At 40.6% G+C, this 13594-nt stretch overlaps 1 protein-coding gene across 4 annotated transcripts in view; it reads left to right on the forward strand.

Moving 5' to 3' along the window:
- Positions 1–13594, forward strand: part of wdr33 (WD repeat domain 33) — a 118489-nt gene that overhangs the window by 84365 nt on the left and 20530 nt on the right. For 3 of the 4 annotated variants that reach the window (XM_078563477.1, XM_078563481.1, XM_078563478.1), the window contains exons 10-17: positions 600–678; positions 1016–1126; positions 4431–4528; positions 4965–5051; positions 5632–5771; positions 6758–6910; positions 7950–8765; positions 13238–13334. In XM_078563477.1, coding sequence (XP_078419603.1) covers positions 600–678; positions 1016–1126; positions 4431–4528; positions 4965–5051; positions 5632–5771; positions 6758–6910; positions 7950–8765; positions 13238–13334 — 1581 coding nt within the window. Of the gene's footprint in view, positions 1–599; positions 679–1015; positions 1127–4430; positions 4529–4964; positions 5052–5631; positions 5772–6757; positions 6911–7949; positions 8766–13237; positions 13335–13594 lie in introns of those variants that run through there. The other variant, XR_013579579.1, reaches the window with a different exon arrangement.

Consider the following 13594-nt stretch of genomic DNA (forward strand, 5'->3'; position numbering starts at 1 on the left):
CAAGAAATTAAATTGTTCCCTTTACAGCATATTTCTTACGTATTCCATACTCCCCGATCTGATGACATATTTAGAGAAATGATTCCCTTCATTGATGCCACACTGTTTGACTTCATGAGCAGCCATTAATTAAAGTCAAGCAGTTAAGACACTGATTTCATTCCAAAATGGACCTTTCGCATCAAAAGTATTAACGTTGGGACAATTACTATCTATCCACAAGAAGCATATCACTAGGAATTACGAATTTGTCTATCTCAACCTGCGTGACCACATATAAAGAGAAACTGCCATATTGGAAAGCAAAATTTGGCCCAATTAATTTGATAAATGGCGTTGGCGCCAGCGGTTTCTCATCCAAAGTGAAGATGGGTCTGCTCAGTTTTATACAGTAGACAAAGATCTCTCTTAAAGATCGAGCTATTTGAAGCCAATTTTTAAATCACATTTTATCTTATCTATGTAAATTGGAAAGTTAAATAAAAATCCCCTGAATTGTTGCAGTAAGATTAAGCTTGTGTCGTAGAACAGCTGCATCTCAGTGTAAAATGATTTAAATCTGTGTCCTTTCTTTAACTCGTACTTCTCTCTGTTCACAGCTGTGGCTTGGCACCCAGTGCATGAAGGGCTGTTTGCGAGTGGGGGATCTGATGGCTCTTTGCTGTTCTGGCACGTGGGGTGAGTAAAATCTGGAAATGTGGTCTGTGTACAGGGCATGTAACAAATAACATTCCAAACAAATGTGTTTTGATTATTTTCCTGTCCTTTTGACTTTTCTCAGCGGGCGATGAGGCCCATGTATAGCTTTCCTAGGCGGGTCTGAATATACTGTAACCACTTGTCAGCTAAGATACACAACTTTGGCTGCAACAGTCCACATTGTGTGCCAGACTTGATGAAAACCTTGATGAGACCAGTATTTTCTTTTGTAATGTTTGCTGATCTAGCCCATGCTCTGCTATTGTATTTTAAACAAGTCTGGCCAAACTCTGTTTATGGGTGTATCTGATTGCAGTGTGGAGAAGGAGGTTGGAGGAATGGAAATGGCTCATGAAGGAATGATCTGGAGCCTGGCCTGGCACCCCCTTGGGCACATACTTTGTTCAGGATCCAATGACCACACCAGGTATGACCTTAATTGATGAAGGGAGAGAGAATTTTTAAAAATATTTAAGAAACAGAATGAACCTTGTAGAGCAGTACTGTGCCATGCCTTCAGATCTGGAGCTGCGTTCCTGATGGACAACTTCCCCTACCATTGAAACCCATAGGAGCTTTCTGTGATTACCAAAATTTAAAAAAAGGCTGAATTTAATTCCTTTTCCTTAGGTTTTTATCAAGCAATCTTTACCATGGTTGCTGCTGTGATTCTGTACAGTCAGCATATTTGCAGTAGCAAATATAATCCCACCATTTAAGAAAGGAGGGAGAGAGAAAATGAGGAACTTACAGGCCTAACATCAGCTGTACGGAAAATGCTGGAATCTATAATAAAGGATGTGATAACAGGACACTTAGAAAATAATGGTAGGATTGGGCAGAGCCAACATGAATTTATGAAAGGGAAATCATGTTTAACATAACCTGCTGGAGTTTTTTTGAGAATGTAACTAGCAGGATAGATGAGGGAGAACCAGTGGATGTGAAAACTTTTGATAAGGTCCCACAGAGGTTAGTAAACAAAATTAGAGCACATGGGATTAGGGGTGTTATGACGTGGCAGATGATGTGTGCCAGACCAAATCCACAAGGGAAACTTGGTCGTGCTATCACAACAGTCTTACAATTTTTATTCATTATGAGAAGATGTGTGTACTGAATTTAGAAGTAATGAATACATCAAGACCTTTAGAGATTTAAAAAATCAAATTAAAATATTTATTAGCAAAATAAAAGATTTCAAGCACATATATAAGACTACAATTACTTACTACCATAACAAATCCTAAAATTCCTAATTAACCTGACTCCTGGTTATACACCCCCTTTAAGGCAACAGTCCAAAATAGATTTTAGATTTGAAACAAAATTAGCAAGTTAACACAATACCCACTTGATCGTGGAATTCCAAATGGGTGTCTCCAACTTCAGTTACTTTATATAGCAGACTTAGGCACAAATGACTGGAGGCTTCTTGAAGGCTGTTTCACACACAGCTGTTAGATCTTACATGGTCTTCTCTCACATAGCCTTTCATTCTCCTTTATATGTGTTTCCCTCTCTTTAATATGTAAATTTTATTGTTCCATATGTCTTTGAAACTATATCTTCCTCGTAATCTCAAAACTTTCATGTTGCCAATATTGTCAGTAACCTTTGGGAAAAATAAATACGCTCCTTAGCCTTGCTTACCTGGCTAGTTGTAAACAGACTTACATCCCTTTGAAACTCAACAACCCCTTCATTTATCTAAAAATGCGAATTCCTTTCACACCTTACATGCTAAACCAGCATCCATGTTTACTCATTAGCATGTCAAGCACATTTCTACAGCTAGCTTCTTTTGATGATTTCAAGCTGACAGTCTACTTGACTCCAAATGTAATTGAATCACATAGACAGAACCACCAGTACTTATCCCCACAGACCTACTTCACAATAAACCAGAAAAATATTATGAAAATAATTATATTTTAGTCACAAGGGGAAGTATACTGGCATGGATTGAAAGCTGGTTAACAGTAAGAATTAATGGATCATTTTCAGGTTGGCAGGCCGTGACTAATGGGGTACCGCAAGCCAATGCTTGGGCCCCAGGTATTCACAATCTATATCAGTGATTTGGATGTGGGGATTAAATGTAATATTTCCAAGTTTGCAGATGACACAAAGCCAGATGGAAGTGTGAGTTGTGAGGAGGATACAAAGACGCTTAAGGGGTATTCGAAGAAGCTGTGAGTGGGCAGAGATTTGGGAGATGGAATACAATGTGTATAAATGTGAGGTTACCCACTTTAGTAGGAAAAACAGCATAATTCTTAAACGGTGAGAGGCTGGGAAGTGTTGGATCTCAAAGAGTGTCCTTGTTCATGAGTCACTGAAAGCTAACATGCAGGTACAGCTAGCAATTAAGAAGGCAAATGGTCTGTTGGCCTTTATTACAAGAGGATTTAAGTATAGGAGTAAAGATTATTGTGAGAGGAATTGATTACAAAAGTAGGGAGGTTATGCTTCAGTTGTACAGGGTGCTTGTGAGACCACATCTGGAGTATCGTGAACAGTACTGGCCTCCTTATTTAAAGAAAGATGTAAATGTGCTGGAAGCAGTTCAGAGAAGGTTTATTAAACTAATACCAGGAATGAACTTGTTGTCTCATGAGAAAAGGTTGTACAGGTTAGGCTTGTATCCACTGGAATTTAGAAGAGTAAGAGGCGACCTGATTGAAACCTTTAAGATCCTGAGGGGTCTTGACTAGGTGGATGTGAAGAGGATGTTTCCTTTTGTGGGAGAATCTAGAATTAGGGGTCACGGTTTAAAAGTAAAGGGTCGCTCATTTAAGACAGAGATGAGGAGAATTTTTTTCTCTGAGGGTTGTGAGTCTTTGGAACTGCCTTCCTCAAAAGGGAGTGGAAGCAGAGCCTTTGAAAATTTTTTAAGGGAGAACTAGGTAGATTTTTGATTAACGAGGGGGTGAAAGTTATCGGGGGTAGGTAGGAATGTGGGTTTGAGGTTACAATCAGATCAGCCATGATCTTATTAAATGGCGGAGTGGTCTGGAAGGGTCGAATGGCCTACTCTTATTTCTTATGTTCTGATGACATTATCTTCCTTCTTTTCTCTTCCCACACTTAGTAGTGCATGAGGCAGACAAAGCATCTGCCCACATCTGTTTCCATAGCTAGTTTTTCCTGGAACAGATCGCTAGCCTATAGCTTCAGGGGTGCCCCTCCACATCAGGCATAGCTGACAAGGAGACTCTCCCACTCATAGCCTGACACAGGCATAATGGAAGGATTTACAGGCTGTTAATCAACCTGCTTGGCTACGTTGTGAATGCACCTTCTGTGGCCATCAAGTCCTGGAGCGGGATTTGAATCTGGAGCTTCTGGCTCAGAGGCAGGATGTTACCCACTGTGCCACAAGATCTGCCTCAACATATGTCTACCAGCTGTTTAATTCCATCGTGCATTTGTCCCTCATTTGTTCAAATATCACATTTAGGTGAACAGATTTCAATCCTGGAAGCCATTAGGGATTAAAGTTTAGGAGAGCATAGGAGCTGGTGTAGAATAAGACAAATAACTGTATCAGTGCCTACTGTTAAAGGAGCTAAGTTAAGTGTTGTTCTCTCCTAGTTTGGCCAACTGTTGAATGTGGAGGTCAATCCATGTTCAAAGAATGACAATTGCCATGACCTCATTAAGTGTTCTTAATACTATAAAAGCTAATCTAGCAGTATGTTAAATTACATGCAACCTGTCATTGGCAGCAAATTCTGGACAAGAAACAGACCTGGCGATAAAATGAGGGATCGCTACAATCTCAACCTGCTTCCAGGGATGTCGGATGAAGCAGTTGGAGAATATGGTAAGAATAGAATAAGAAGCATCTGAATATGTTATATACTATTTTACAATGTCGTGAATAGTGGGAGAGACCAGACTATACTGTTCATTGCAGTAAATTAAATACCCCTCTGCTAAGATGTATATACTAGCAGAAAGCATTATACAGTGTACAGAATATCATACCACTCGATCATAGACTGTAATGAGATTTCAAATCTTGTTAATGCATAGTATAATCTACAATAATGTGTCAGAAATATCTTTCTTAATAAATAGTTCCGTGTGTGATGAGAATGTGAGTCACTCAGCCAGTGACCTGGCGTTTGACCAGCACAGGAGCTGTTTACTGCCTCACGCTTCCTGTGAAGGGAAATAAACATTTAAGCACAATATTTCATATAGATGGAACTCCCTGTACACACCCTGAACTTTTGTTTATTTTTGGAATTCCACAGATGACATTGAACCGAACAGTCTATCGAGTATTCCTGGGATGGGCATTCCAGAGCAATTAAAACAAGCCTTGGAGCTGGAACAGGCCAGTAAGTAGATCACAAAGAATTTAATATTGTCAATAAGGAGTTTGAACCTGCTCTACATGAATCTCTGAGCGTTTTAACCAACTGAGCCATCTGGACAGCCATGCAGTCATTCTGTTAAATTTGTCACTAAAGTTGACTGTACATAGTTGAATAGTTGCTGGCACCGAGTGCCTCAATTCACACACAAAGAATTGTCTTTTGGGTGAGTTATTCAAAAGCCAGTTCTAATGGGAAGGATCTCAGTTAGTCCCTTAAGGAGAGCAGAGGAAAAAAAATTGGCAAGGTATGGGGAAAAAGATAAATATTTGCTGAATTAGTAAAACCTAATAAAACTCACCAAAGAAGTCCCATTGTTTATCTAGCATAGCACCATAAAAAGATGAATAATTATATTGTTTGCTAAAGTTAAAAACAATCATTTATTGGGTATTGCTAAGGGTTAGCATAGCAGCAGTTCTTTTATTTAAAAAGGCTTTGGCTGCACTTACGATCTTTTGATCTGTTAAAATGAGTCACACTAAAAATATTTCAAAAATCTGCTGCTTAGTTTCATAACCTTCTAAAGCATGATTTTTTACAGACAGAGAAGAGGTGAATGAGGTGGAGATGGCGATCCCAGGATTGGACTGGGGCATGGATGAGATGATGTTAAAGGATCAGAAGAAAGTCATACAGAAGAAAGTCCCCTATGCAAAGCCAATTCCTGTGCAGTTTCAACAGGTCAGTTAGACCTGGTATGATTCACTCCTGTCTGACGCCATTGTAAGATTGATCTGCTTTGAATGCAGGAAATCCTTAACACGTTGTGTGATGCACATTGAAGCAGAAGGATCTGTGAAGAAAGAAACAGTATTAATATTTCATGTTGATGATCTTTCGTCAGAAGTAGGTCTCCTGTAGAGAGTAGCCCATTGCCTTTCATTATGTAGACTCCTGCTACTTGGAAAAGAGAGTGGAAACTGCCACTGCTTACAGAACCCTATTCCTGACTACTGGGAGAGGGAAGGTGTACTGGGCCTCCTGTAGTTGAGTATTCCGTTGCCTTTCATTATGCTGCTTGGAAAAGGGAATGGACACTGCCCCTATTTCTGATTACTAATTACGGGAGAGGGAGGATGTACTGGGTAAGATAACTTTTTTTCTCTTTATTTTTTTATGGGATGTGGGCATTGCTGGCAAGGCCAGCATTTGTTGCCCATCCCTAATATCCCTTGAACTGAGTGGCTTGCTGGGCCGTTTCAGAGGGAAATTAAGAGTCAACCACATTGCTGTGGGTCTGGAGTCAGATGTCGACCAGATTTCCCTCCTTAAAGGACATTAGGTCATCATTACTGAGACTAGCTTTACCAGCAATTGAATTTAAATTCCACCAGCTGCCATTGTGGGATTTGAACACAAGTCCCCAGGCCTTCTGGATTGCTAGTCCAGTGACATTACCACTATGCTACCATCTCCCCTCCCCTGCATAACTTCCATGATACACATATATTAAACAACTGATTTGCACCAATTACAGAACACATAACTGCCTTACAGAAAGCAAGTTACCACTCTTCTGTACAACAGCAAACAAAACTTCACCATCCACTGTAAACATCTTTCAGTGAAGTGAGCTGTTGAGAAGTGACAGATACATGGGAAGCTGATGGGATTTGAAGATGGGAAAAAGATATGAATGTTACGTAATGTCTACCTTCTGTCTGCAGGCATGGTCCCAAAATAAGGTTCTCACAGTTCCTGTTGAGGAGCCAAAGATTGAGAGGACAGAAGAGAAGAAACTGGATGAAAAGAAGAAATCTCAAGCAGAAATCGAGCAGGAGATGGCCGCTCTACAGTACACCAACCCCCTGCTATTAGAGGTTAGAGGAAACTTTCATTGTCTCAGTCCTTATAATTTTCATTAACATACACAGAAATGCAAACTAAATTATTGGAAGTTTTGACTGCTAACTGTTGGATCCAGAGGACGGAGCAAATGTTAAAGTGATGGGTAACCCATGAGGGTGTCACATTGAAAAGGCAGCATGTTACCTCACATGCAGGTTAGGTGTGGGATTATATCTGTGTGCACTGATTTCATGGTCTCAGTCAACCAAGGAGTACAGTCACCACACATTTTTAATGGGGTGGAAAATCAGAGGAAATGTTGCACTGAGTCACTTGTGCATGCAGTTCCCAGCAGTGCAAACAACTCTTCTCATGCAGTGGAAATCCTCTGAGTCATTACTTCCGTTTACAACAGCTCTACCTTTCTTATTTCATTCTCAGGCTGCAGGGGAAATCTTATGCTGAAGATGCAGACTCAGCAGTTGCACATGATATGCAAAGGTTTACTGCGCTAGCAACCAAAGTGACCATGAACTGGGGACATCACAGCTGAGCCCTACTCTCTTCTCACAGGTGGACACTTCCAGCAGGAATCACTGGATAGCTGTTGCGATGGTCTCCATAGGGTGATCACATAGTCTTTGAGGCCAATTATTTCTCACCTCTCTCTGTCTTTGTTGAGATCGGCTAATTCAGCAGAGACAGCAGTTGAACTGGACTTTGTGATCTGTATGTCTCAGATCAATGCCTAAACCCACAATTCCATACAGAGCTGCATTAATTGCATTCCTGTAATTGTTCCTTCTATTGTTTCCAGCATAAAATTTGTGGTAGTCAAAGTAGTACATAATGTGGTTGGGCTCAGGAGCAGAAAATTAGAATTACTTGAGACTTCTATCGATGTCACATAGTTTCCTAAAAAAAGTGTTTGACGCCCTCCATTATACAATTCCTGAAGATAGCCTTGTCAGACTGAAGTGTATACCCAGTTTCTTCGTTAGTTTTTGATAAGTTTCCACATTGGGAGAGGAGAGATTTTTACATTTTGTATGTTTTGTTCTTTCCATACAGCAACTCAAGATCGAGAGGATGGCACAGAAACAGGCAGAGCAAGTGCAGCAGCAGCAGCAACAGCAGCAGCAGCAACAACAGCAACAACAACAACAACAGCAGCAGCAGCAGCAACAAGGAGCTTCTTTAACACCACAGTCTTTCCCAGGGCAAGGGTTTATCTCGCAACCTCCACAAGGATTTCAACAGGCACATGCACCTCAGCAAATGCAGATGAATATGCCACATGGACATTCAGGACCCCAAGGCAACTTCAGACCACCAGCACCTCCAGGACAAATGGGCCTTCAAGTCCCCCCACTCTTGCAGGGTCCTGTAGTGTCGCAAGGATTAATGGGTCCCCAAGCACATACAGGGCCACAAGGAATTCATGGTCCAGGAGGTCCTCCAGGACCTCAAGGACATCCAGGACCACATGCAGCACAGGGTTTTCCAGGCCCCCAAAATCATCCTGGACCTCAAGGACAGCAAGGACCGCATGTTCAACAAGGTTTAGGACCCCAAGGTCATTCGGGGTCACAAGGACATCCAGGACCCCAGGGAATGCAGGGGCCATCGGGCCCAAGAGGGATGCAAGGTCCTCCAATGCAGGGACCTCCCCAGGGAATGCAAGGCCCACCGCAGGGAATGCAAGGACATCCCCAGGGCATGCAAGGACCATCAGGACCTCAAGGGCCTCAGGGTGCACCGGGAGGGCCACCACATCCTCAGCAGGGTAGTTCAAATGCACAAGGGCCTCCACATCAAGCCCCTTCCTTTCAACAACCAGCCAAGCCATCACTGTTGGGTGATGGACCTAGAATGCCATTCAATCAGGTAAGCCATTTTGTGTTTGTTAGATTCTACACCAAATATTAAGCTAAGCATATCTGTATACAGTACAACATAATTGAAAATGCAAGGAAGTTAAATCTTCTTGGTTTTAACTGAATATTTGAAAACTGGTACTGATTCTGAAAGTGTGCAGATTTCCTTCAAAATTGCATCAGCCTGGACATTAGTGGCCCAGTACCTCCTGGGAATTGGTAATGCCTGGCGAGCAATTCTGCCCACTTTTCCAGTCATCCTTTGAGGACACCTGCTAAATACATCTGAAGTTAGGGTACTAACCTCACAGCAAGAAATATTCTAGGCCATGTGTTGTTTTACTTGCAAGTTTCCTTATTACTTTTGAGTGCTCTAACATCACATTAAGACTAAAGAACAAAAAGATTTGCATTTTCTGGCACATGTCTCTGCGAAACATCTCAAAGTTCTTCACCTGCAAAAACTCACATTGAAAGCAGTTGAATTACTATGTAGTTAACATAACAGCCGCTTTGCTCAAAGAAAGGTCCCACAAACAGCAGTGATATGAATGGTCTGTTAATCCTTTGCACATAAGACTGGGGAACTCTTTGTTCTTCTATAAATAACCTCCACTTCAATGTGTAAGGGAAATATAATTTTTTTTCCTAATATTACTGTGGGATACTGAAACGGGCTTATGGGGACTGCGTATGTATGTTTGTGTGTGTCTAGTTTAATTAAACTGCAGACAGTCAGACTGCAAGGTTTGAATCATCAAAGGGCTTAGGTGTAAAACAGGCATTTGAAATGGAGATGGGTAAGCTAGGATGAAGCCTCAACAGATACAGTGTGAATGGAATTTGCATTTTTATATAAGTTGAGAGGTTGTTTGATTTTCAAAGGGACATGATAAGATGTTTACAACTGGCAAAACAAATAAGGCAAAGTTATTAAGTTTATTTTTCCCGAAAGTGCTGGCCATAAGGACAACATGAAAGATTTTTATATTCTTGGAAAAGTAACTTCCAAAGAACGGTTGAAACAATAGAATTTACAAATCAAAAGGGAGAAAATATATTTAAAGAAAGATGGAAAGCTGTATGAGGAGTGGCCATGTGAGATCTTGAAAGGTGTACCATGTGAAACAGATCTGAGGGGGAACAAACCTTTAGCCACCCTGCTGTTTCAAAAAGCAAGGTTTTGCTATAAACTTTGGAATTCCATTATTGAGTGAGAGGGAGAAAGAAGCTGTGAAATATCTTCCTGACAGCAACAGTGAGTACTGGTGGTAATATTGCTGGGTGTTTTATAGATTAGGAATCTATTTGGACTGTTGCCTGAAAGAGGTGTGTAGTTGGGAGTCTAGTTAAGTAGAAATTTTGTGAGAACTTTATAAAACTAAATGTAACTGTGTGACTGTAGTGTTGTGTGTTTAAGTTTTTTCTTTTGTTAATAAATGTTTTAATTTAATCTTTATAATCTCTAAAGGTGGTCATGGACTTATTACTTCTGACTTCCGTGCTGAAACCTTGTAATGAATACAAATTGTAAAATCGTTGTGATGGCATAGTCAAGTTTCCTTTTGGGATTTGGTCAGCCTTGCAAATACTGTCTGCCATATCATAACAATGAAGCTCAGGATAATTTCTGATCTAAAGGCTGCTACTTTTAACAATGCCGCAATCCCTCAGTATTGCAAGCCTAGATTTTGGTTCGGATACTGTAGAGGAGGTTGAAACCACAGCTTTCTGGCCCAGAGACGAGTGCTGCCAACTGAGTCACACTGACACTTGTACTCTACGTTGAAAGGATGTTAATGCCTCTGTGAAATGCAATTGGGCAGATGGATATCCTGTAACTTTTGCTCAGTTACCATTGAGGGCTGGATGTATTTTGTTCCCAACTCTGTCAGGAGATTAAATTAGAGCAAGTACATGTATGTGTTCCGGAATGAATGGCTTGTTGAATCTTCTCAATGCAGTTTACTGTGTCATGCTGTGCTGCTTCATTGTGTACATGCCTTTTGGGAACACACTCTTGTTTCCTGCGGTACCATGTGGCTGTTAATGGCCTTTGGCTCCTTTGTTAACATTCTTACCTCTGGGTCAGAAGGTTATAGGCTCCAGGTCCTTATCAAGATTTGAGTACATAATCTAAGTTGACCATCCACTGCAAAACTGAGGGAGTGCTACGTTGACTGAGGTTCTGCTTTTCGGAACAGCCATTAAACTAAGACCTGTTCTGTTTAGTTCAGATGAATGTTATGGATGTCATGGTGTGTTTGAAGAGGAGCAGGAGGTTCTCTGGGCCAACATTCCTTCCCCCACCCACCCCTTTAAAAATATTGATGTTTGAGAGAGATTGTGTGCAAAATGGCTGTCGTGATGTCTGCATAATGGCTACTGCCCTTCAGAATGATTCATGGTGCATGAAGTGCTTTGGGAGATATAATAAGGCTACTGTTTAAATGTAAGCCTGTTTCATAATTGAGTTATAAAATTAGAGCCATACAGCTGCATTGAGATTTGATTGGCAATGTTTGCCACAGCCCTCAGGATTAATAGGATTAATTCATTATGTTTTTTTAAATACTTCATGGGATGTGGGCACTGCTGGCAAGGTCAGCATTTATCGCCCAGCCCAAACGTCTACTTGACATATTTTCTGCATAGCTAAAGGAACTCAGTAATGGTGTTTTTCACCTCTGATCAGGCTGTGGTAGATTAAGTGAAATGACTTCCTCATTATCTCTACTTGCTAGCATTTTGAAGACCTGGACCATATCCAAACTCACTCTTCTAATGAGGACTATTTAAATTCGGTCAGCCAGATGTGCAAGTATCAGAGTAATGGTGGTCATTCTTGTCTTCTGCAATACATTAATATCCTTTAGAAAGAATCAGCTCATTATTGTGAATGACCTCACCATTGAAATGTATCTTAATTCAAGAATAGGCTTCTTCTTAACAGCTTCATGTTGACTCTCCAGTGCAATACTGAGGGACTCTGCACTGTCGGAGATGTCGTCTTTCGGATGAGATTAAACTGAGGCCCGACATAAAAAATTCAACACCGCTTTTTTAAAGAAGAGCAAGGCCCTAGTGTCCTGGCCAATATTTATCATTCAATCAACATCACAGAAACAGATTATCTGGTCATTATTACATTGCTGTTTATAGGAGCTTGCTGTGTGCAAATTGGCTACAGAATTTCCTAAATTACAGTAGTGAATGCACTTCAGAAGTACTTCGTAAAGCATTTTTGGGCATCTTGTGGTCTTTCTTTTTATATAGGCTGAATCAACAGTTGATAACTGCACTCAAACCGAATTTGTCATTGGGCACCTACATGTTTTGTGTTACTGAACCAATGTGTTTTACTTTATGTTTACTCACACTGGATTCCATTTGTTATTTAACAGCTCCTATACTTCGCCCAGATCTATTTGAATGTTATCAGTCTCTTCCTATGCTTGTCCCCTTGCACATGGTGAGATAGCAGCCATTTTAAGGGTACTAGTAGTGTCTTCATTTTATGTAGTGCAAAGATCAGAGCATCGAGAACAGCTGCTGCTGAACCTGACAGCTCCCAGGGTGAATCTTGCTAGTTTATCATTATTTTGCTCATTACTATTGCTATAACACTTTAGAGTTCTGGCAGCATAAGACGTCGCAACACTTCAACAAAGGATGGAGTAAAATCATGATCCCATTATTTTAAAAAATGATTAGAAAACAAACCTGATTATTTAGATTTTGGAGGGAATATTTTGATATTGAGATCCAATGCTTCACTAGGGGAACTAACTGAGAGTATGCGATTAGGCCAGCAATTGGAAAAAACTTCCCTGACATGCACACAATTAAAATGGCCAATCTGCTGGCACTTCCTCCTACATGGGACATGTAGGATTTGAATCGTAAAAGAACCACTGTGCAATCCTCTGCTATTTCTATCCTCAGCTCTGTCCATTCCTTCTGCCATTCCAGCTTTCAGTCTGGAATTCACCTTTTTTACCTCTCCTACAGTCACCTTCTCTAGATCGTCACCCAGTTCCTACTCAATGTCTGAATCTATCTCTCTTCCGCAGCTGCCACTAAGCACAAGATGCCTGGGGGTGCTGTGGTCCTATGTTAACTGAAGTTGTTGTTGAGTTGTATTTATACAGTTAAGTAATTCCCTCATACCAGGCTCAATAACTCATTCTACTCAGTTCCTTATATGATACATGACTCATTTTTTAAAAAGCATTCAAAAGACAGGTTAAACTGATGTTGAATAACTTGTTTCCTCGACAGGCAATCCATTTCCGACCAAATTAGATTTAACAAAAAAAACCAAGGTGCAAAATAAAGTCCTTTTATTGGCTCTATTTTCCTGATTGTGCAACATCTGACTGATTTCTATCAAGTCTGGTTTGTGAAACATCAAAGGATTTTTAAAAAATTTGGTCTGTGTGCCTCATGGTTGACTTATTTGTTGCTTTTTTCTTACAAAAGGCTCCAAACCAAGTGCCACCGTTGATGATGGTACCACAGGGACCAGTTCGACTACCTGCTTCCAATCAGGGACCTCCAGGTCCTGGGCCGAGCAAAGGTGAGAAGAGCAGCAGTGCACATAGACGATTTATTCAACAGAAGCATTAAGAGTTGGACATCTTTTCAAACCTCACGCTTATCACACTGCCTTGTTGAACTTTTCCTGTGTGTAAAGGTTATTAGAGTTAAAGGAGCATAAAGGTCCTGGTTCATTGTTTTTTATAACTTTCTTGTGCAGTAATATTCAAACTTTGATGAGAGGGAAGAAGTAGCAGTGATATCTGTGTACAGGATACTCCCAGATTTGGTGGAAGAATT

Source organism: Cetorhinus maximus, chromosome 19 (genome assembly GCF_964194155.1).
Source record: "Cetorhinus maximus chromosome 19, sCetMax3.hap1.1, whole genome shotgun sequence".
Classification (NCBI taxonomy): Eukaryota; Metazoa; Chordata; class Chondrichthyes; order Lamniformes; family Cetorhinidae; genus Cetorhinus; species Cetorhinus maximus.